The following is a 20,489-nucleotide window of genomic DNA, read 5'->3' as shown; positions in this document are numbered from 1 at the left end:
CTTATTTTCATTTCCTATAGAAATCACATGAATCCTCAAGAAAAGGTACAGTTTTGCCAGTGGACACCTTTCCATATTGAAAACCAAAAGAACAGTTTGGTAAAACAGTAACATGCCTAACACATAACCAACTTCTCTACCTACAATATTCACTTCCTGGTTTCTGTGTGATCTAAAACATTTTCCTCCCTTCCACCTGGCAATAAACTCACATAAGATGAAATTAATTCACAAAAGGTAGGCTATGTTTATTAGAGTCACACACAGGTGACTGTCTCTGTGTGACTCAAGACCACAAAAAACCCATTTCTCCTTCACTTCTGAGTCCTGGGTTTAAGACCTATACCAGCAGGCGTACTGCTTGGGGTCCATTCACAGGTTTACAAGTTTTTCATTGAGGGCAATCTGTGACTGTGTGAGGTTGGCCAGGTAGGTCACCATCAGCAGGTCCTGGAAGACAAAGAATACACAATGAGTGGGGGGCTGGGTGGAAAGGGAGCAAAAAGGCTGGCTTTGGCCGGCTCTATGGTGGGCACTAGGTATGAGGACAGTTGTGGATAAATGACAGCTGGGAGAGACTGAATAAAAGTCAAAAAGGTAGAAGACAGAAAAGAAATGCTTGAGAAGACTTTCTTATCTCTACTGAGACACTTACAGTCTAGACACTTACATCCATGAAACCCATGGATGGAATATACGGGGTCTGTGAACTCAGATGGGGAAAACAAGTAATTGCATTTTCCTTAACCTCTGAATTTTAGTGTTTCTTTCTATCACAAATTTAGACAGTAAGTCACAGTCGTATCAGCAGTAAATGAGACAATGTAATCATGGGAGAAGGAAGAAGTCTCCAAACATGCATACCACACCTCTTCCTTCCTCCCAACCTGGACTTCCATGGGGCTATAGGTGAAGCCCTGTCTCTATCCTACTCCAGGCCACCTCACCCAACTCTTCACATTTGAGTGTATGTGCTGAGGTGGGGGAAGAAACCAGGCAAGCAGGGGCTCAGGAAGGGCACTCACATTGATGTTGCTGTTGAGCATGGTCTCGAAGTCATCGGGAACTATTTTGGGTACTTGGTTAACCAGGCTCATCAGGAAGCGGCCCACAGTATTGTCAGCTGACACCTTTCCAGACTGAGCACCAAAACAAAGACTCAATGAGGCAGTTAATTATAACCACTGGGCCCTACCATTTCATCAGCACGGGCCTCAGTGATCCCAGGATGGAGAACTATGTCCTCCCCCTTTGTTTTTTCTTTCCCCTCTCACCAGTACATCCTCTGCATATTGCAACACTGTGCTCAGGGCATCCTGGATGCGAGCTGATGCCCCTCCTACTTGCTGCAAGTCACTTGAGAGTCCAATCACTCTGTTGGGGCTAAAGCAGGTCTTCATGATCAGGTCAACTGTGGAAGTTGGGTGGCAGTGGCAGTGGTGGGCAGTAAGAGAGAGAATTCAGTCATCCCACCAGGAAAGAGATGGCCTTAAAGTCCTGCTAACTCTGTTTCCCACCTCCCCTTAGATAGTCTGCTCAATCACACTCCCTGCTGTGCCCTTATCAGCTTTTCTCCTCCTAACAGAGCTCAACTCCTTTTATCTGGTATGCTCCTCACCGGTTTTGATCTCATGTGAATGGTCATGTGGCCTCTGGTGCTGATAATTTCCCACCTTTAACAGGTTCTCAACTAATTCCTTAAATCCCATTTATACAAGAGATGACTGTAACTTCTAGTCTTCACAAACCTTAGATCAACAGTCCCTTTTTAAACCACCCAAGGCCTCCATCCTTATTGCAGAACAGCAGCCCCCTTCCCTGAAAACGCCTATGACCTCTCAAGAGAGTATGGAAAGGTTACTCACCTCCGATGCGTTCAGTGTCATAGTATGTGTATTTCACTGTCAGAGGTGTGAACATCACTCCCATGGTCCTCCCAGGGACACCCATTAAAGTACTGAGGAAGGAGAAGCCAAGGTAAACAGATGGCCTTGGGAGAGGGTTTCCATGTCTATTCTGGGCTGAGAATGCAGATACAGCAGGAATATGGCTCCCAAGGTTCTAAGATAGGAAGGGTGGGACCAAATGAACCCCAGAGGTCTCATGGGAGCAAAAGTTACTTTCTCCCCTTAGCTTGTCCCACATACCAAATCTTTGATCTGTAAGAGGGGACTCAACCTTTGCACTTGGCCTGGTCCCTTTAGGGGATTACTCCACACACGGTGCAGTGTCAGCGACGAGAGGACAGGACTCAATTACCCCATGGAGTTGGCTGTCTATATAGCTCCCCACCATGGAAAAGAGACAGAGACAAGTCTTTTCTGGGACCAAGCCCTTCATCAGCATTGAAAAAGGAAGCCAACTCCTGCTCACCCAATCATATTGGGTGCTATAAGTAATCTCACTAAAGGTATTGTTTTTACTATGTCAATTATATACCTGGATCTATACTTTACTATGTCAACTCTCTATCTTATCTATCTATCTATCTATCTATCCATCCATCCATCCACCCACCCATCCACCCATCCAGCTGGATTTTATATATATATACACACACACACACACACACACACACACACATATATATATATATACACACTATATACTGGATCTTGAGGAGTCTGAAATACTTGGGAAGGCTAAGAAGTCAGGCAATGGCTAGTGCTTAGTGGTGGTATGCCAACTGGCTCATAAAGACTTGGCATCCACCATCTTTGTCTTCCTGTGTAGGAGTTAACTGGCTTTGTCAGTGTCAGACACAGAACCAGCACAAAATCAACAGCCTAACAGATGCACTAACAGCTGCCTTCCCTCTGACTTTCCAACTCCCACAGCTGCTTCCAACTCCCACAGCTGCTTCCTCAGCATGCCACCAGGGCCTTTCCCAACATCCCCCTTAAGTGGCATTTTAACCACCTGCAAGCTCAACGTGTTCACTGTAATGTCATTGTCATTAAAACTGCACTCAATCCTGGGTTAATTAATGTGTTCAAAATAAGGACAGTCATCCTTTAATATGTACTACCCTGAGTACAGCGCTGAGTTCTAGAGATGATGACAAACTAATGGGTAATTCAGAAAAGTAATGAATGTGGTGAAGGATCATGACAAGAATACCGCATGATGACTGGCTGTAGGACTATGGAGTTAGGTTCTCCAAAAGATGACTTGATAGCTTGCTCAAATACCATGTGATGACTGGCTGTAGGAACTATGGATAATTAGGTTCTACAAAAGATGACTTGATAGCTTGCTCAAATACTTAAAAGGGCAATGAGTAGGAACTGGAGTACAACTAGGATCAGCGGTAGAAATCATAGGAACAGATTCTGTTTCAGAGTGAAACCGTTTGAATAACTGTTGAGAGAGAGGAACACAGCAAGTTACACATGGAAGGAATGAACCTTGCTTGGGGTGGGGGAGGGATGGCATCTAGGCATGGGTTTATGCCCTTGTAGCCCAAGACTGTGGTCACCTGACATAGGCTTTGATGCTCATGCGGCCGTTCTGGAGACTTGTGTCCACAGTGAGATGGATGGGGTTGGGGGCCTCTCGGCTGTAGTACTCATGGATTAGCACAGAGTGCTCTGTGATGTCATGGCCTGTAGCATACCTGTGAAATGGACACAGTTGCAGACTCATGTCTATAGGTGACATCAACATCAAACACAACAGTGGCATGGGTGTCTTTAGGGTACCCAATACCTCTATGGTAGGGATACCTAGTGATACCAAATGCCAAGAACAACATATACATTGAAAACTATGTCAAATAAAATCAAAGGCTGACTTAGTGCTGCTGAAAAATTCCAAGTCTCTTACAAGGTAATTCAAAATATCCTGGCCCCACAGGATCAGAACCACCAGCAAAACCCACTGAATTCACAGTTCCTACACGTAACACACTTTCCTTTTTTGTTTTTTAGAGACAGGGTCTCACTCTGTCACTCAGTCTGGAGTGCAGTGGCATGGCATGATTATAGTTCACTGCAGCTTCAAATTCCTGGCCTCAAGTGATTCTCTAGCCTCAGCCTCCTAAGTAGCTAGGACTATAGGTGTGTGTCATCATACCTGGCTAAGTTTTCAAAACATGTATTTGTAGAGTCAGGGTCTCATTATTTTGCTCAGACTGATCTTGAACTACTGGGCTCAAGTGATCCTCTTGCCTCAGCCTCCCAGCTGGGATTACAGGCATTGAGCCACTGCTCGCAGTCAGTAATACACTTGCAATACTCTTGTCTCCAAAAGGAAGAGGATAAGATCCAGTCCAGTAGCAAAAGACACTGGCAATCACAGAGAGATTTTCCATTAGCCCCAACCCCCACCTCCCCAACTTACCAGCCCAGGATGAGCTCATTTGGAGAAACCTTTTTATGTAGTTCATACATGTTCTTAGCAAATTCCATGTCAACAGCCACCTAACAGGGAAGGCAGGAAAGCAAGCTAAGAAGCCAGAAGTCCAAAGAAAAATTGGTTAAAAAGGACAAGAGGCCACCCCCAATAAACAGAAGCAGCCCAGGAAGTACGTACAAATGGGAAGAGGCTCCTTGGCTACAGGAGCTCTAGTTATGAGTGTGGGAGGGGCTGTGAGGGGAGCCTAGCAAATGAACAGCTAAAAACTGCAGAGGGGCAGCTTGGATTCCTACTCACTTCATCTTCTGACTCATTGTGTGGCACTGAAAAGCAATTGGTGACCTCCACTGAGTGCTTGTCGACAGTTCCTGTGAAAGAGAGAATCGTTCATGTGTTATACAATCCTAGGGCTCCCAACAACCTCCAACTACTTTTGAAATGCTTTTGATGATCTCTTCAATGTCAGAGAACACCTAACTGAACTCATTAGCTCCAAGTTTAGTCCGGTGCATCAATGGGACCAGAATTCTCCAGGAACTGAAACTCTGGTGTGATCACCAGCTTATCCCTCTAATCATCACCAAATATGGTATATTCTTCCTTTATAAGGTCTCCTTTTGCCTGTTACTCTCCACTACTAGCCTATTCCAGACCTTCACTCTATGGCCTTTGTTTTTCAGCCTCTAGACTTTCTCCCTGTAATATAACCTGCAGAAGTACCTGGAAGATTTTAATGGCCACATAGACTGCTAACACAGCGGCCACGTTTCAGACACTGAGACATCGGGAGCTTCATCTGTATCTCCCTTTAGCCATCTGGTCCCATGGTCAGTCTTAATCTTATCATCATCCAGAAATCTATCTGCGAACCTTAGATGTCAGTCTTTTACCACAAACTTTTGTTCTAGTTCTGATACCTTTATTCCCATTATATATACATATATATATATTTTTTCCTGAGACGAACTCTTGCTGTCGCCCAGGCTGGAGTGCAGTAGTGCAATCTCGTCTCACTACAACCTCTGCCTCCCGGGTTCAAGTGATTCTCCTGCCTCAGCTTCCCAAGTAGCTGGGACTACAGGTGTGCGCCACCACGCCCAGCTAATTTTTGCATTTTTAGTAGAGACGGGGTTTCACCATGTTGGCCAGGCTGGTCTTGAACTCCTGACCTCAAGTGATCTGCCCACCTGACCTCAAGTGATCTGCCCGCCTCAGCCTCCCAAAGTGCTGGGATTACAGGCGTGAGCCACTGCAACCAGGCTGTATTTCTTTCTTTTTTAAATTTTTTATTACCACTACATTTGTTTCTTGACCTAAGACCACTAGGTTGAGTTTTCCATTCTCTTCTCATCTATTGGAACCTCCCAAGGGGTTGAAACCTATTCAAGGGTTTCCCTCTCCACCAGAAATTACAGTGTTGTCTTTATCTACCAGTGTTTGTCTAATTCCAACTCACTATAGTTTCTGCTTTCAATGAAACTATGTCCCTAAACAAAATGTGCACATATCTTTATCTTATTTGACCTCTCATCAGCATTGAACAGACTTGACCACTTACTTTCCATCTTAACTTTCCTTCCAGTTTTCTTCCTACCTTTCTAATCTTCCTTGTTGGCTACTTCTTCCTGACTTTTTAGGTTTTTAGGGTTTTGTCTTTGTTCTCTTGTCTTTTTACTCAATGTTCCTTTTCTAGGCCAGGCCCTGATGTGGAAATGTTTTTGGTGAATAAAGTTTACATGCCAACTTTTTTATGGCTGCTTTCTTGCTATAAAGGCAGAATTAAGTAGTTGTGATAGAGACTGCACACAAAGCCTAAAATATTTACTGTCTGGACCTTTACAGAAAGTTTGCCAATCCCTGCTTTAGGTGATCTCATCCAATTTCATGGGTTCAATTACCTTCTATATTCCAATGACATAATTCCTAATCTGACATACTTGCCCACATCTCTTTTGCACTCCAGACCTTTATATTCTATTTTCTACTTGACAACTCCACCAGAATGCTCACTGGGCATCTCAAAACGAATACAACCCACACTGAAGTCAACTCCTACCTTCCCTTTCTTCTTCGACACTTAACCAGAGATGTAGAAGTCATCCTTGATATTTTCTTCTAATCCCTTACTTCTGATCACACCAAGTCATATCAACTCTATTTCCTATCTCTCAACTCACTCACTACAGAGTGATTTTTAATTCCTATTCAGTGTTAGCCGAAATGCTCAGGAGCTTCCCCAGAGAGCTTCAAATGAGGTTAGAGTTCCATTTTGTCTTCTCAGGGATCCAGGTAATTCCCTTCACAGAACTTTACACTTGTAATTATTTAATACTTCTTACGGCTCTGCCCTCTGATAGCTTCATTTCCTGCTCTACCTCCTGTCAGCTACATTCCTGTAATACTGAATGTTTCAGATAGTGGATTTGCCACTTTTTTATACTTCTTGTAGTTGCTTTAATGCCCAGCTCAAACGTCATCTTCTTTGTGAACTTTTCCCCAACCTTCTGAAACAGTTAAATCTTCTGTATTCCATGCCACCATTCTATTAGAACATTTATTATATTACATTCTAATTATTTGCATTTAAGAGTATATTTCTATCTTGAATTTTAACGTTACAGGAGAGTTCACTTTATTACACTTTGAATTCTAAATTCCTAACTGTTTTATGGTACAAACAAAGCACCAATGACTTCATTTAGACAAATGAAATGTTTTGTGAATATCTAAGGAAATAAGTTCATAGCAAGCAGAATCTATTCTTTATTCTTCTGTAAGTACTGCCTCCATAACACCTATAGCACTGTACCATGATTCCAGTCTGGAAGAGGATCTGAGGATGTAGATTAGATTATACCTGGTCTGACTGGATCACTGGAATATTTGGGGCACTAAAGCATAAATCATGGGTAATGAATTGTTTTGTTAAATAGCTCTAGCGAGCTTGGAAAATTAGGAAGTGCAGCCAAAAAAGTATGTATCTGCTGAGTGCCAGGTCAGTGATGCAAAAATAATTTATTACAGAAGCTCAGAGTAGGGCACAGTTACAGAACACCATCATGCTGTGTAAGGTTAAGAATGGAGTGAGGGTCCGGGTATGGGATGGAGTGGCACTTAATGTTGTTGCTGGGAACCTGGAAGATAAGTAAAGCTTAAACAAACGAAGGACAGCAGGGAAAACAATTGTGGCAAAGAAAACGCAAAAGCTTGGTCTGAGAAAAGATAAGCAATGTTCAGAAGATATGAATTTAAGTTTCTGTAAATGCTATACTGTCAAAGATAAAGGAGAGAGAATGTGTGTCTGTAAGCATTGGGGTGGTCCAGGCCTGATGTGGTGAATTGCAACTAATAGCTGTACCTAATGTGTGCTAGCATAGTCAGAAGTTTTAAATTCAGCTCTCACAAAGACTAAGTCTAAAGTAGTTCCTGACAGAACAGATTTTAGACAATTTGCTCTAAGTCACATGGCAAATGTTTTGTGAAGTCTGCTTACAAATCTTGTCTGCTTTGCAATATACAATTGTCTTCTATGGTGTAAGAACTAGTACATGTTCAAGAGTATGAAAGAGAAAGGATGCTTGTAAATAAAGTGGATTCACAAAGCTATTTAAAATCTGGCACTAAGATGGAATGGATATGAATTTCACGGGACCAGTATAGTCTCCAGAAAGGAATTTATTATTAACAGTCCCTCTTTAGTGCTTTTCCATTTTACAAACTACTTTAACATAAAATATCTACTCCCCAAATTTGGAACACAGGAAGAGAATGGGTCATTTTTCGACCTGAAGTTAACCTTCAGGACACCGAGGGACAGAGAATCATCAGGCTCAGACCTTTAGGACAGAAGAATACTATAAAATCCCAAGTGGGTTCCAGCCAAATCGGTTTACTTGTTGGGAGGAAAGTCTTTTTACAAACGTCCCCACTCCTTTGCCAACTGGTTAGAAAACTCTGTCAATACCTGGAAAACAATGACACTTAGTCAGTGGATAAGGGAGAAATATGTGGTCACTGGGATAGGGAGTCAAAGGTTCCTGACTTCCCACTCGGTGTGCGAACTCATCTCCGGCAGATGGGGCTCATCATACTTGCCGTAAACTGCTGTCGGGAACATTAAAAAATGTAAACCACTGGCATAACATATTCAGTAAATGACACAACTACTCCTTGTGTATTTTGTCGCTCAAAGTGACAGCAATCCGGCAGGAGAAGAGAGGAGAGGCGCAAGTGCTTGAGAAGTAAGTCATAGCAGAAGACAGGATGGAGATATAGATCAAGAGGTCATGGGGATGGGAGGAAAGGACGGTAGGACGCCAGGAATTAAAGAATTAATGAGACGGGAGTGAGATAACCGAGAAGTGGGAGAAAGAAAAGAATGTTAATTTCTCTGACCACTCACCCAACAGGGTCCCGATAACTCGGGCAGCACCCTCATTGCGTCTCTCGTAGCTGTCCACAATGGAGGCCAAAATGACTGGGTGTAGCCTGACCACGCGGCCACCGGGGAAGGGCCCTGGGAGAGCAGGACCAGGCAGAGCGGGCGCTGGGGTCTGCGCTGGAGCTTGGGCCGAGGCCGGGGTCTGGCCAGGAGCGGCAGTTGTAGCCGCTGCTGCCGCAGGGTCTGAGGATGCGGCTGGAGCCGCAGCGGGAACCGGAGCCGCAGCCGGTGCTGGCGTTGGCGCTGGGACTGAGACTGAGGCCGATGCTGGTGCCGCCACCGGGGCTGCGGCTGGCGTGGCCGGAGGAGCGCTTGCTGATAACACCGGTGTGGCCATCTTGTGGAGAAAGAAGGAGGCAGGAGCGGAAATGACAGCGTTCATGAATATCAGGAGCTTGATAGGCTGAATATACACCACGTGAGCTAGAGCTTTTTGCTTATTGGTTACTGGTGATACTTGCCGGAGAACTGAAATGGTCCCGCTGTTGGTAATTTCTTCCGGAATTTGTGCTCTCTGCTTTTGGCCCGAGGAGCACTGAGGAAGCCCTGGGCTTAAGTAGTTCCGGATAAACTTGGGAGGGCGTTCGAAGACAAACACTTTGTGCAGCTGCCGCCAGGTGGAACCAGAAAGCAGCGCGAAGGTTGAAATTCGCGTTTTAGACTTAAATGAGATAATGGATGTCAGAGTGCCTTTAAAAAGGATTTTAAGTCTGGGCGTGGCTCACGCCTGTAATCTCAGCACTTTGGGAGATCGAGGAGGAAGGATCGTTTGAGCCCAGGAGCTCGAGGCTGCAATAAGCGAGAAGGAGAACTTAGCTGGATTTCTCCTGCTGCTTTGAGAATAGTCTGGAGGATGGGGAGAGGTGATGAGAGGGAGGTGAGAGAGGGAAAAGCAGGGAGACCTGCTGGGAGGCCACTAGGTAATCTAAGTGAGAGATCATGGTCGCTGGGATCAGGCTGGTAGCAGTAGAAGTTCTGAGAAGTGGGAAGATTATGGATATATTTTGAAGGTAGTTTCAGTAGGGTTTCCTGAGAAATTGTATATGAGATGTGAAAGAGAGGAGTCATGGAGGACTGCAATATTTTTTTTTTACTGAGCGATTTTTGTACTGAGCCATGAAGTCACCATCAATTGAGATAGCAAAAGCTGTAGGTAGAGCAGGTTTGGGGGAAAATATCCTGATTTCATTTCTGGATGTGTCACCTTTGAGATGTCCATTAGACAGTCAAGTGGAGTTGTATAAGTTGTGTAAACCAGTCTGTACTTTAGGAGAGGATTATATGAGGTACTGCCTTGTTAAGCTCTCAGCACATGCCTGATATACGGTAGTTATTAAGTCATAGCTATTATCACTGTGTGATGGAGGGAGCTCTGACTGTAACCTACTGTGTAACTTGGGGCAATCTACAAGTTTTTTTCTGAGCCTCAATTTCCTTCTTGGTATAATGGGGATGATAACATCTGCCTGTAAAGACAAAACAAAACAAAAAACCAAAACAAAAAACAAAACAAAACCCAAAACCATCGACTCCCTTAATTAGGTCAAGTGCTAGTGTCCAGCTGGCAAGTGGATAGGTGAGGTTGAACTTCTTATCCCTGATTCTATGCCCAAAAGCTGATTTATCCTTGGAGAAATCGTCCATTATTAGAATTCACATGATCCTGCTCTCCTGTAAATGCTCTGCGTAGACATGCATTCTTTCTTTTAGTTCCCCAAAACACAGGTGAACAGCCAATCAGAAGAAGATTGAAAAGTAACTCTTGGATTTGATGACCTGGAGTTTTAGCAACCCTAGTAGAGCAACGTCAGTGGCACTGAGGGTGGGGTGGGCACAGAAACTAGAAATCTGGTGTGAGAGAATGGCCAGTCTGAGCTGAAAGCAGCAAGTGCCAGCTTTTCTTTCAGCAAGTTGTCTGGGAAGGAAAGGAGACATTTAAGGAAATAGCCAGGGAAACAGCAGGATTGAGAGGCAGACAATTTAGGATGGAAGGGTTTCAAGTATATTTTAGACCGAGGATAAGGATATAGAGGAGAGAGAAATATTAAATATACAAGTACAAGTGTGAAAAAATATCTAATGAAACAGGGCAAAAGGTGGATCCACATTGAGAAGCCTAGATGGTCTTGCACAGGCTGAGGGGCACGCTAGAGAGACTGCCCTGGGCCTGGCCTCCCTTCTGGGTGCTTAGTAGGGGTGTGCCTGAGTCAAGGACAGTCCACTGAGATCATCTCGTGGGAAAAAGGCCAGAGGACAGAACCCAGTTGAAGAAGTGTTGCTGCCTCTAACTGACCATGCACACCTTTGAGACATCCTATCTATGTGTTGATCTGGGTTGGTGTGGACACTTTGCCTTCAAGAACTTTGCCTTTATATCTGTCAGGCCTCTGAGCCCAAGCTAAGCCGTCATATCCCCAGTGACCTGCAGTATACATCCAGATGGCCTGAAGCAACTGAAGATCCACAAAAGTGAAAATAGCCTTAACTGATATTCCACCATTGTGATTTGTCTCTGCCCCACCCTAACAGATCAATGTACTTTGTAATCTCCCCCACCCTTAAGAAGGTTCTTTAAAATTCTCCCCACCCTTGAGAATGTACTTTGTGAGATCCACTCCCTGCCCCCAAAACATTGCTCTTAACCCCACCGCCTATCCCAAAACCTATAAGAACTAACGATAATCCACCACCCTTTGCTGACTCTCTTTTCGGACTCAGCCCACCTGCACCCAGGTGAAATAAACAGCCATGTTCCTCACACAAAGCCTGTTTGGTGGTCTCTTCACACGGACGCATGAAACAATACCGATGTCTTAAAGACCTTTCTCTCTGGGAGGAAAGAGAAGGGGATGGTTGAAGAAGCAGAGACAAATTGAGTTGGGGAGAGGAGGGAAGTTGCAGAACCTCCTGCAAATGACGTTTTTCTCAGGTAAGTTGAGGAAAGGTGATCTTGCCGCAAATGGCAGTGCAAGGGCAGGGATAAGCCTTGGGGGAATGGACAGTGTTTGGAGGAGGGTCTGAGAGTGAGCTATTGAAGGCATTGATCAATTATGGGAGCACCCACTGAGCCTGGAGTGCTCGAGAATCTGGCCAGCTCTTGTGATTTTTCTCCAGCAACATGGCCCAGGAGCAGGAGAGTACAGATGGTTGGTGTGGTCTTTCTGGGAGGCTGACTGGCGAGGATGAGAGTGCGTATATCCCAAATACTGGCTTTTCAGTGGCTGGCTGAGAGATCTCTGGGGCCTGGGTTCATCAGGAAAAGGGCAGAGGTATGGGAAGAGAGAAAATAGACGTCCCCATGTAGATGGGCAATGTATTGTACGAGTGTATTAGTCTGGGTTCTACAGAAAAACAGAACAGGATATATATAGAAAGAGATTTATTATAAGGAATTGGCTTTTGTAATTATGGAAGAAGTCTCAAGATCTGCAGTGAGCAATCTGGAGACCCAGGAGAGCCAGTGGTATAAGTTCCAGACTGAAAGCTGACAGGCTTGAGACCCCAAGAAGAGCTGATGTTGCCATTCAAGTCAAAAGGCTGGAAAAGACCTGTGTCCTAGTTTGAAGCAGTTAGGCAAGAGGAGGTCTCTGTTATTCACAGGCGTGTCAGCCTTTTTGTTCTATTCAGGTTCTGAACTGATTGGATGAACCCACTCTTAGGGAAGGCAATCGCTTTACCCAGTCTACTCATTCAAATGTGGATCTCATCTCCAAATACCCTCACAATCCCAGAATAATGTTTGACTAAATGTCTGGGCACCCCGTGGCCCAGTCAAGTTGACCCATAGGATTAACCATCACATGTGGGTTCCTGGCTGTTCTGGCAACATGATTGACAGTCCTGCCTGAAAAGACCAGGGCCGTATATGCCAGGGCCATATTAAAGTTAGGACCTGTAGTTTGATATATCCATCCCACCTCCTCGGTGACCATCTGGCATGAAAGGAGCTCAACTACAGCTTAAACTGTGGGGGGACCACCAGGGGGAGCCCACACTACCACAACTCTGCAGCAAGTGTCAATTGGAACTTACTAAGGCTTCCCTCGGGGGATGGAGCTGGCCCATGCCCTGTGATGCTGCCACCCCATCCTTCTGCAGATGGCCTGGCATGGGCAGGCTTGTGGGCTGCCTCCCACAGTTTCTCTCTGCCAATGTCAGATGTTTACAGGAAGCTGAGCACCTTACTTAGGCTTTGTGAGTCTCATTCCTTTTCTATGTGGACTTTAGCACAATTAAGGCCCCTCTGCCTGGAGGCTCTTTCAGACTGGGGTGGTAAGGAACGCTGCCACACAGCTTGAAAGCAATAGCGTCACAGACCTCAAACTTCAGACCTGCTTTCTACATGGTATATGTTATCAAGGGAACCTGGCCCCACCAACTAGTTGGCCACCCTGTCCGACACCCCTTTTGAGGGAGCCAACCTGACCAGGTGACTTGTCACATGTAGCATCTGTCTGTCTCCAGGGCTCCCAAGGGCCAGGATCCCCAAGACCACTGTCATTCTGGCTGACTTGGCATGAGATTCCCTTCTCTCAGCTGTCTGATTTCTGACCTCCACATCTTCATTTCTACACCCACCTCTAGCCTTTCCTCCTTTTCCCTTGTTTTGGTAGTCAGTGCTGCTTCTTTCTCTGGCTTGCTAACTTTAGTCCATCCCTAACTCCTTCCCCTTCAGGTTCCTTCCATTCTAACAGCAGCAGGCCTGGCCAACCTTCTTGATGTTATGCCAAGGTGGGGCGGAAAACAATGTGAGTTACTGGTATTAGCTGCCCTTCTTGCCTGAGCTACTTTAGAGGCTGGATCCAGTTTGACTCAAGAACCACAACCACATGGTGGGTGCTGATAGTGTGGCCCCAGCTCCTTCTGTGCCTGTCGCATGGGTCATACCATCCACTTTTTCTGGCCTAGAGCTTGATTATCGAGAGGCTTGCTTGGTGAGGGAGCCAAGGAGACTCACCTCCATGGGACTGGATGGGCCCAACCTCTCATTCCTGGAAGCTGGTGTGTTGCTCTCAGAGAGTGGGATAGTACCTTCCAGGTATATACTAACCTCATTTATCAGTAGAGATTCTTTTGACACTTGATATCCCCCAGATGGAGGGAACTTAATGCTCCTTTGTTTTTTTCCTACCATAGGTGCACACAATTGTAACAATCATACACCTTGGTTCACGATATGCTCACTTTTTGGGTCCACTCATGAACCTCTTTGTTTTCATTCATTCATTCTTTTTAAATGATATAATGAACATATATTACTAACTAAACTAAGAACTATAACCCTTGTTCATTTAAAAAATAAGGAACAGAACCTACTACCCAAACCAAGAACTAGAACACTAGCAACAGCTGACATTCAGTGGTATGCTAGTAAATGTTTAACAACCAGCCTCTTGGTTCCAGTATTTGCCAATTTCCATGGGTAAATACTCCTACCATAGCTGATTTCAAGCTACCAGTGGTTTAACAATGGGTTCTCAAAAGTCCTAAAAATTTAACAATTGGGTTTTGAGACAATATGAGTTATAACCACCAATATTTCACTGCCTTACTGCCCCACCCTTAGAAATAAGTACTCACCTGAATTTTGTATCTATCATTTGCATAAAGTGATAGTTTTATTTCAAATATATATGTATGACTAAACAATACATTGTTGAAGTTTGCTAGTTTTTGAGCTCAATAAAAAGCATATCATACTGAAAGTAGTAATCTTTTGAACTTACTGATGTGTATTCATATTGTTGCATAGAACTGCAGCTCATTCTTCATTTTCATTGATGTATAATAGTATTTTGTATAAGTATACCAAAATTTATTTTCTATTTTATTGTTGGTGGACATGTGGCTTGCTTAAATTTGTTGATATTATGAAAATTGGTGCTTTAAACATCCTTTTATGTATGTGTTCTTGGGCACCTGGGAGTTAGTGGTATGGGCTGAATTTTGTCTCCTCAAACTTCTGTATTGAGTTCTAACCCCCAATATGACTATATCTGAGATAGGGTCTTAGGAGGTAATTAAGGTTAAACGAGGTTGTTACGAGTGGGGCCCTAATCTAACAAGCCTGTGGCCTTATGCAAAGAGTCTTTCTCTGTGTCTCATGTGAGGACACAATGAGAAGGTGTCCATGTGCAAGGCAGGAACAGAGCCCTCACCGAACCTGACCATGCTGTTACCTGCTGTCAGACTTCCAACTTCCAGAACTGTGGGAAAATAAACTTCTGTTGTTTAAACCACCCAGTCAGTGATATTTTGTGTCTCATTTCAATGTGTGGGTCTGAACAGACTAAGACAGCTGGGTTGTAAGATATGTGAATATTCATACTTACAAGATAATGCAAACTTGTTTTCCAAAGAGGCTGTTCCAATTTACACGTTTTTCTAACAGTATATAAAAGTTCCCATTGATGAATAAACTGTCATGTTTTAGTTTTTCCCTCAACTGGGAAAAATGGATGGATAGTTAATGGTATCTATTTGTGTGTTTAATTTCCGTTTTCCTGATTACTAATTAGGTTGAAATCTCTTCGTATGTTTCGTGGCCATATATATTTGAAACCTATTAAAAAAATCTCTCTGTATGCTTTACTATTAGGTTGTTTTCTACTAGGTTCTATAGGTTGTTTTCTATTTATTATTTATTTTTGAGAGGGAATTCTTTATTTTTTTTAAAAGGACTTCAGTACATATTTTTATACTAATTCCTTATCAGTCATAAATGTTACAAATATATCCTCTAACTTTTCAGCTTTTCCTTTCACATTCCTTAAGGTGTCTTTTGAAGAACAGATCTTAATTTTAATGTAGTTAAATTTATCAATACTTTATCTTATGGCTAGGACTTTTTTGAGTCTGGTTTAAGAAATTCTTCCTATTTGAATATCAGAGACAGGCATTTTGTCTACATATTTTTGATGTTTTTTAAAGTATTGTTTTAATCCTTCAATCTATGTGGGATTTTTAAATTCTGTTTTTTGGATTGTCTTTCCTTTCCCTATTCATCTACTGTGCCATTAAAAGAGAAATACAATTGTTCACCACATAGTGATGTTTAGGTCAATGATGGACCACATATAGACAGTGGTCCCATAAGATTATACTGGAGCTGAAAAATTCCTATTTCCCAGTGGTGTTGTAGTCATGGTAACATCATGATGCAATACATTACTCACATGTTCGTGGTGATGCTGGTGTAAACAAATGTACTGTGCTGTGAGTTGCATAAAAGCATAGCACATCCAGTTAGGTATAGTACATAATACTTGACAATAATAATAAGCAACTATGTTTCTAGTTTATGTATTTACTCTACTATACTTTTTATCATTATTTTTTACAGAATATGCCTTTTGCTTATATATAATAAATTTAACTGTAAAACAGCCTCAGGCAGGTCCTTCAGGAGGTGTTCCAGAAGATGGGATTGTTATCCAAGGAGATGACAGCTCCATGCATGTTACTGCCCCGAGGACCTTCCAGAGGGACAGAATGTGGAGGTGGAAGGCAGTGATATTAAGGATCCTAACCCTGAGTAGGCCTAGGTTAATGTGTTTGTGTCTTAAACCAAAAAGTTTAAAAAGTTAAAAAAAAAAATTAAAAATTTAAAAATAGAAAAGAGCTTATTGAATAAGGAGATAAAGAAAATATTTTTGTATAGTTGTACATCGTGTGTTTTAAGCTAGGTGTTTTTATGAAAGAGTCAAAGAGTTAAAAAAATTATGAAAATGTTTATAAAGTAAAAAAGTTACAGTAAGCTAAAACCTAATTTATTATTGAAGAAAAAAAAAATAGTGTGGCCTAAGTGACCAGTGTTTATAAAGTCTACAGTAGCATATAGTAATGTCCCAGGCCTTTACATTCACTCACCATTCACTCACTGACTCACCCAGAGCAACTTCCAGTCCTGCAAGCTTCATTCATGGTAAGTGCCCTATATATTTGCACCATTTTAAAAAACTTTTATACCATGTTTTTATTGTACCTTTTCTATGTTTAGGTACACAAATACCATTGTGTTATAATTGCCTACAGTATTCAGTACAGTAACATGCCGTACAGGTTTGTAGAGTGGCAGCAATAGGCTATGCCATAAAGTCTAGGTGTGTGGTAGGCTATACTATCTAGGTTTGCGAAAGTACTCTATGATGTTCACACAGCAACAAAATTATCTAACAACCAATATCTCAGAATGTACTGCCATCTCTAGTTTTAGAATTAGTTTTGAAACCTGGTAGAGCAGGTCCAATATTATGTTATCTTAATTACTTTAGTTTTAGAATATATCCAGGGCAGCCTCTCCCTTTTGTCTGCCATCTTTTTCTTCAAGTGTTTTGGTTAGGCCAGGCGCGCGGCTCACGCCTGTAATCCCAGCTCTTTCGGAGGCCAAGGCGGGTGGATCACGAGGTCAGGAGATCGAGACCATCCTGGCTGACACAGTGAAACCCTGTCTCTACTAAAAATACAAAAAATTAGCTGGGCGTGGTGGTGGGCGCCTGTAGTCCCAGCTACTCAGGAGGCTGAGGCAGGAGAATGGCCTGAACCCGGGAGGAGGAGCTTGCAGTGAGCTGAGATCGTGCCACTGCACTCCAGCCTGGATGACAGAGCGAGATTCTGTCTCAAAAAAAAAAAAAAAAAAAAGGTCTTGGTTATTCTTGACCCTTTGCTCTTTCCTGTACATTTTAGGATAGGTTTGTGAAACCTGATGGATTAGATTGCATTGACGCTAAAGACTTACTGAGCTGAACTGATATTTTTGTGATACTCAGTTTTCTATTCATAAACAAAAGCTATAATTCATCTTTCTTTATCTTTTTATTAATAACTTCCAATTTAATTTTGTTTTTTTTTCAGATAATATATCTATACAATACCTATTTTTAAAAATTAATTGAGTCTTACTTTATAGCCAAGTGTGTTATCAAGTGGTCCAGGTGTAAGTTAGAAGAATGTTTATCATTTAAATTTAGGACACAGAACTCTATAAGTCTGTTATGTAAAGCTTGCTAATTCTGATCTTTAGCCTATATCTAATTGATCTTTTTTATTTGTTTGACCTAGCAACAATTGAGAGAGGAAGGTTAGTATCTTCTCAATGTAATGATGGAGTTGTTAGTTTCTCTCTGTAACTTTGTCAATTTTTTTTTTACCACATATTGAGTACTTTGAATCTAATTAGGTTATTATATGCTTAGAATTGTTAAAATTTTCTAGTGAATTGGACCTTTACCATTACATATTGATTGTCTTCAACCCTAATGATGCTTTTGTCTTTTTTTTTTCGGAGAGGGAGTCTTGCTGCATCACCCAGGCTGGAGTGCTGTGGCACGATCTCGGCTCACTGCAATGTCTGCCTCTTGGATTCAAGCAATTCTCCCGCCTCAGCCTCCTAAGTAGCTGGGATTACAGGTGCGTGCCACCACGCCTGGCAATTTTTTGTCTTTTTAGTAGAGATGGGGTTTCACCGTGTTAGCCAGGATGGTCTCGATCTCCTGACCTCATGATCTGCCCCGCCTCGGCCTCCCAAAATGCTGGGATTACAGGCATGAGCCATTGCGCCTGGCTGATATTTTTAAAGTCTATTTTGCTGAAATTAATATAGCTACATCATAGTCACATGTAGTGGTATGTACCTGTAGACCCAGCTACTCAGAGGCTGAGGTGGAAGGAGGACTTGAGCCTAGGTGTTTGAGGCTGTAGTGAGCTATGATTGCACCACTGCACTCCAGCCTGGGCAACAGGGTTAGCCTGTCTTGTAAAATAAATAAAAATAGACTGGTTATATTTCAGGACTATACTTTCTTCCTAAAATGTGCATTTCCTCTTTTGTCTGCTTCTAAATTGGGATAAATGATCTGTTTCTTTGTTTGTTATCCTTACTGAACTCTACATCTTTTCAGGCAAGGATCACGTTGTTTTCATATTTGACCTTCTAGTACCTACCTCATAGTTTATTTATTTAAAAATAAATAAATAAAAATATATATAGCTACACTAGATTCCCCTTGATTAGAATTTCCTCACATATATTTTCCTCATTTTTTTGCTTTCAACCATTCCCTATTTTTATGCTTGAGGTGTAACTCTTATAAACACATATAACTAAATATTTAAACTATTTGATCTGTTTCTCTCTTTGCTTTGGCAAGTCTAGTCCATTAGCATTTTCTATGTTCAGTATTTGGACTAATTTCTTACATTTAATTTTTTTTTTTTTTTTGAGACAGAGTCTTGATCTGTAGCCCAGGCTGGAGTGTAGTGGCCTGATCTCGGCTCACTGCAAGCTCTGCCTCCCGGGTTCACGCCATTCTCCTGGCTCAGCCTCCCGAGTAGCTGGGACTACAGGCGCCCACCACCACACCCAGCTAATTTTTTGTAGTTTCAATAGACACGGGGTTTCACCGTGTTAGCCAGGATGGGCTCGATCTCCTGACCTCGTGATCTGCCCGTCTCGGCCTCCCAAAGTGCTAGGATTACAGGCGTGAGCCATCGTGCCCAGCCAGAGAAACTCACTCATTTAATTTTTGATTTTTATTTGGTTCACTTTTCTGTGTTCTCTCTTATTTTTTATTTTTGTATTTTTAGTAGAGACATGGTTTCACCATGTTGTCCAGGCTGGTCTTGAACTCCCAACCTCATGTGATCCACCCGACTTGGCCTCCCAAAATGCTGGGATTCCAGATGTGAGCCACTGTGCCCAGCCTTTGTGTTGTCTTCATTCCTTATATTTGGCCTTTAAATGGGGTTATTGGTTCATTGCATTTTCTTATTCTTCCCGTTTACTACTTAGGAAGCACATATTCCGATTTTAGTGTTTTAATTATAGCTCTTGACTGTATCATGTATTTTTTCATATTTGTTAATTGTTTATTTGTCAGAACAAACTATTCATTTGCCCACATATTCATGTTTCACAGTTCAGGAACATAGGCTAGTGACAAACTCCCATGGAACACAATCCACAGAAATTCTTTACGTTCCAATATCACTTTGCATTCTGAAAGATACCAGCCTTTTTCATCTCTTCAAAATCGTTCGTAGAGTTACAATTTCTGCAGAAATCTGTATATGCCTTATTTCATCGTTTAGCCACAACAAACTTATAGATAGTTGCAACTCCTAGGACACAACAAATGCTGCAACAATATGAAATGGCAGATGCTTGGCCAAAAGGCCAAAAACCTTGAGGTTTCATCAAGGCACTGGAAGCTATAATAGTCACAGTGTTGCATCATCCTCTACAAATTCTTTCCAGACGGATAGGCATTGCTATTGCACCAGCTGCATGCAGGTGCAGAAGTTATTATGCATTTTTAATGCATTAACTCTGTTTAAAGAACTGCACCAATGATGTTACAAGGGCTTTAAAATGCTTTCACTTTGGTATTTCCTGTTCTGATTTATACACTGTTGTTCATTATTTCCCCTAGGTGGAGGAACTAGCCACATGATGTAAACACTATTACTATTCTTTTTATAAGGCTAACACCCAGTATGTTTCAATCTGCTTACATGTTTACCACTTTCTCTGTACACTATTTATTCTTGTCTTTCTAGGACAAGACTTTATTCTAAGACTTTTTTTTTTGAGATGGAGTCTCACCCTGTCACTAGGCTGGAGTGGAGTGGTGCGATCTCGGCTCACTGCAACCTCAGTCTTCTGGGTTCAAGCCATTCTCCTGCTTCAGCCTCC

General features: G+C 42.5%; 1 protein-coding gene across 2 annotated transcripts; it reads right to left on the bottom strand.

Moving 5' to 3' along the window:
- Positions 1-223: 223 nt before the first annotated feature.
- EIF3F (eukaryotic translation initiation factor 3, subunit F) lies at positions 224-9,675 on the bottom strand. 2 transcript variants are annotated; one of them, XM_011954366.1, is made up of 9 exons: positions 9,072-9,675; positions 8,759-8,909; positions 4,654-4,724; positions 4,342-4,421; positions 3,479-3,616; positions 1,866-1,957; positions 1,275-1,411; positions 1,026-1,139; positions 224-450 (listed from the first exon to the last, which is right to left on the bottom strand). In XM_011954366.1, exons 1-9 carry the CDS (start codon positions 9,177-9,179, stop codon positions 373-375), a joined length of 969 nt encoding a protein of 322 aa, XP_011809756.1. In that variant the 5' UTR covers positions 9,180-9,675; the 3' UTR covers positions 224-372. The 2 variants fall into 2 exon arrangements, with proteins under 2 accessions (XP_011809756.1, XP_011809755.1); XM_011954365.1 differs by having other exon boundaries at positions 8,759-9,675.
- Between the last annotated feature and the right edge of the window lie 10,814 nt (positions 9,676-20,489).

This window comes from Colobus angolensis, unplaced genomic scaffold (assembly GCF_000951035.1).
Source record: "Colobus angolensis palliatus isolate OR3802 unplaced genomic scaffold, Cang.pa_1.0 Scaffold381, whole genome shotgun sequence".
Lineage (NCBI taxonomy): Eukaryota > Metazoa > Chordata > Mammalia > Primates > Cercopithecidae > Colobus > Colobus angolensis.
The sequence above is the reverse complement of the archived record's forward strand: the minus strand, read 5'-3'. Positions and strand labels throughout refer to the sequence as shown.

Coding starts and splice junctions, on each gene's coding strand:
- EIF3F (XM_011954365.1), bottom strand. CDS start 9,179: ATGAACGCTGTCATTTCCGCTCCTGCCTCCTTCTTTCTCCACAAGATG. Junction 1,412..1,865: donor TGACACTGAACGCATCGGAG/GTGAGTAACCTT, acceptor CAACTTCCACAG/TTGACCTGATCATGAAGACC. Junction 451..1,025: donor TGCTCAACAGCAACATCAAT/GTGAGTGCCCTT, acceptor TTTGTCTTCCAG/GACCTGCTGATGGTGACCTA.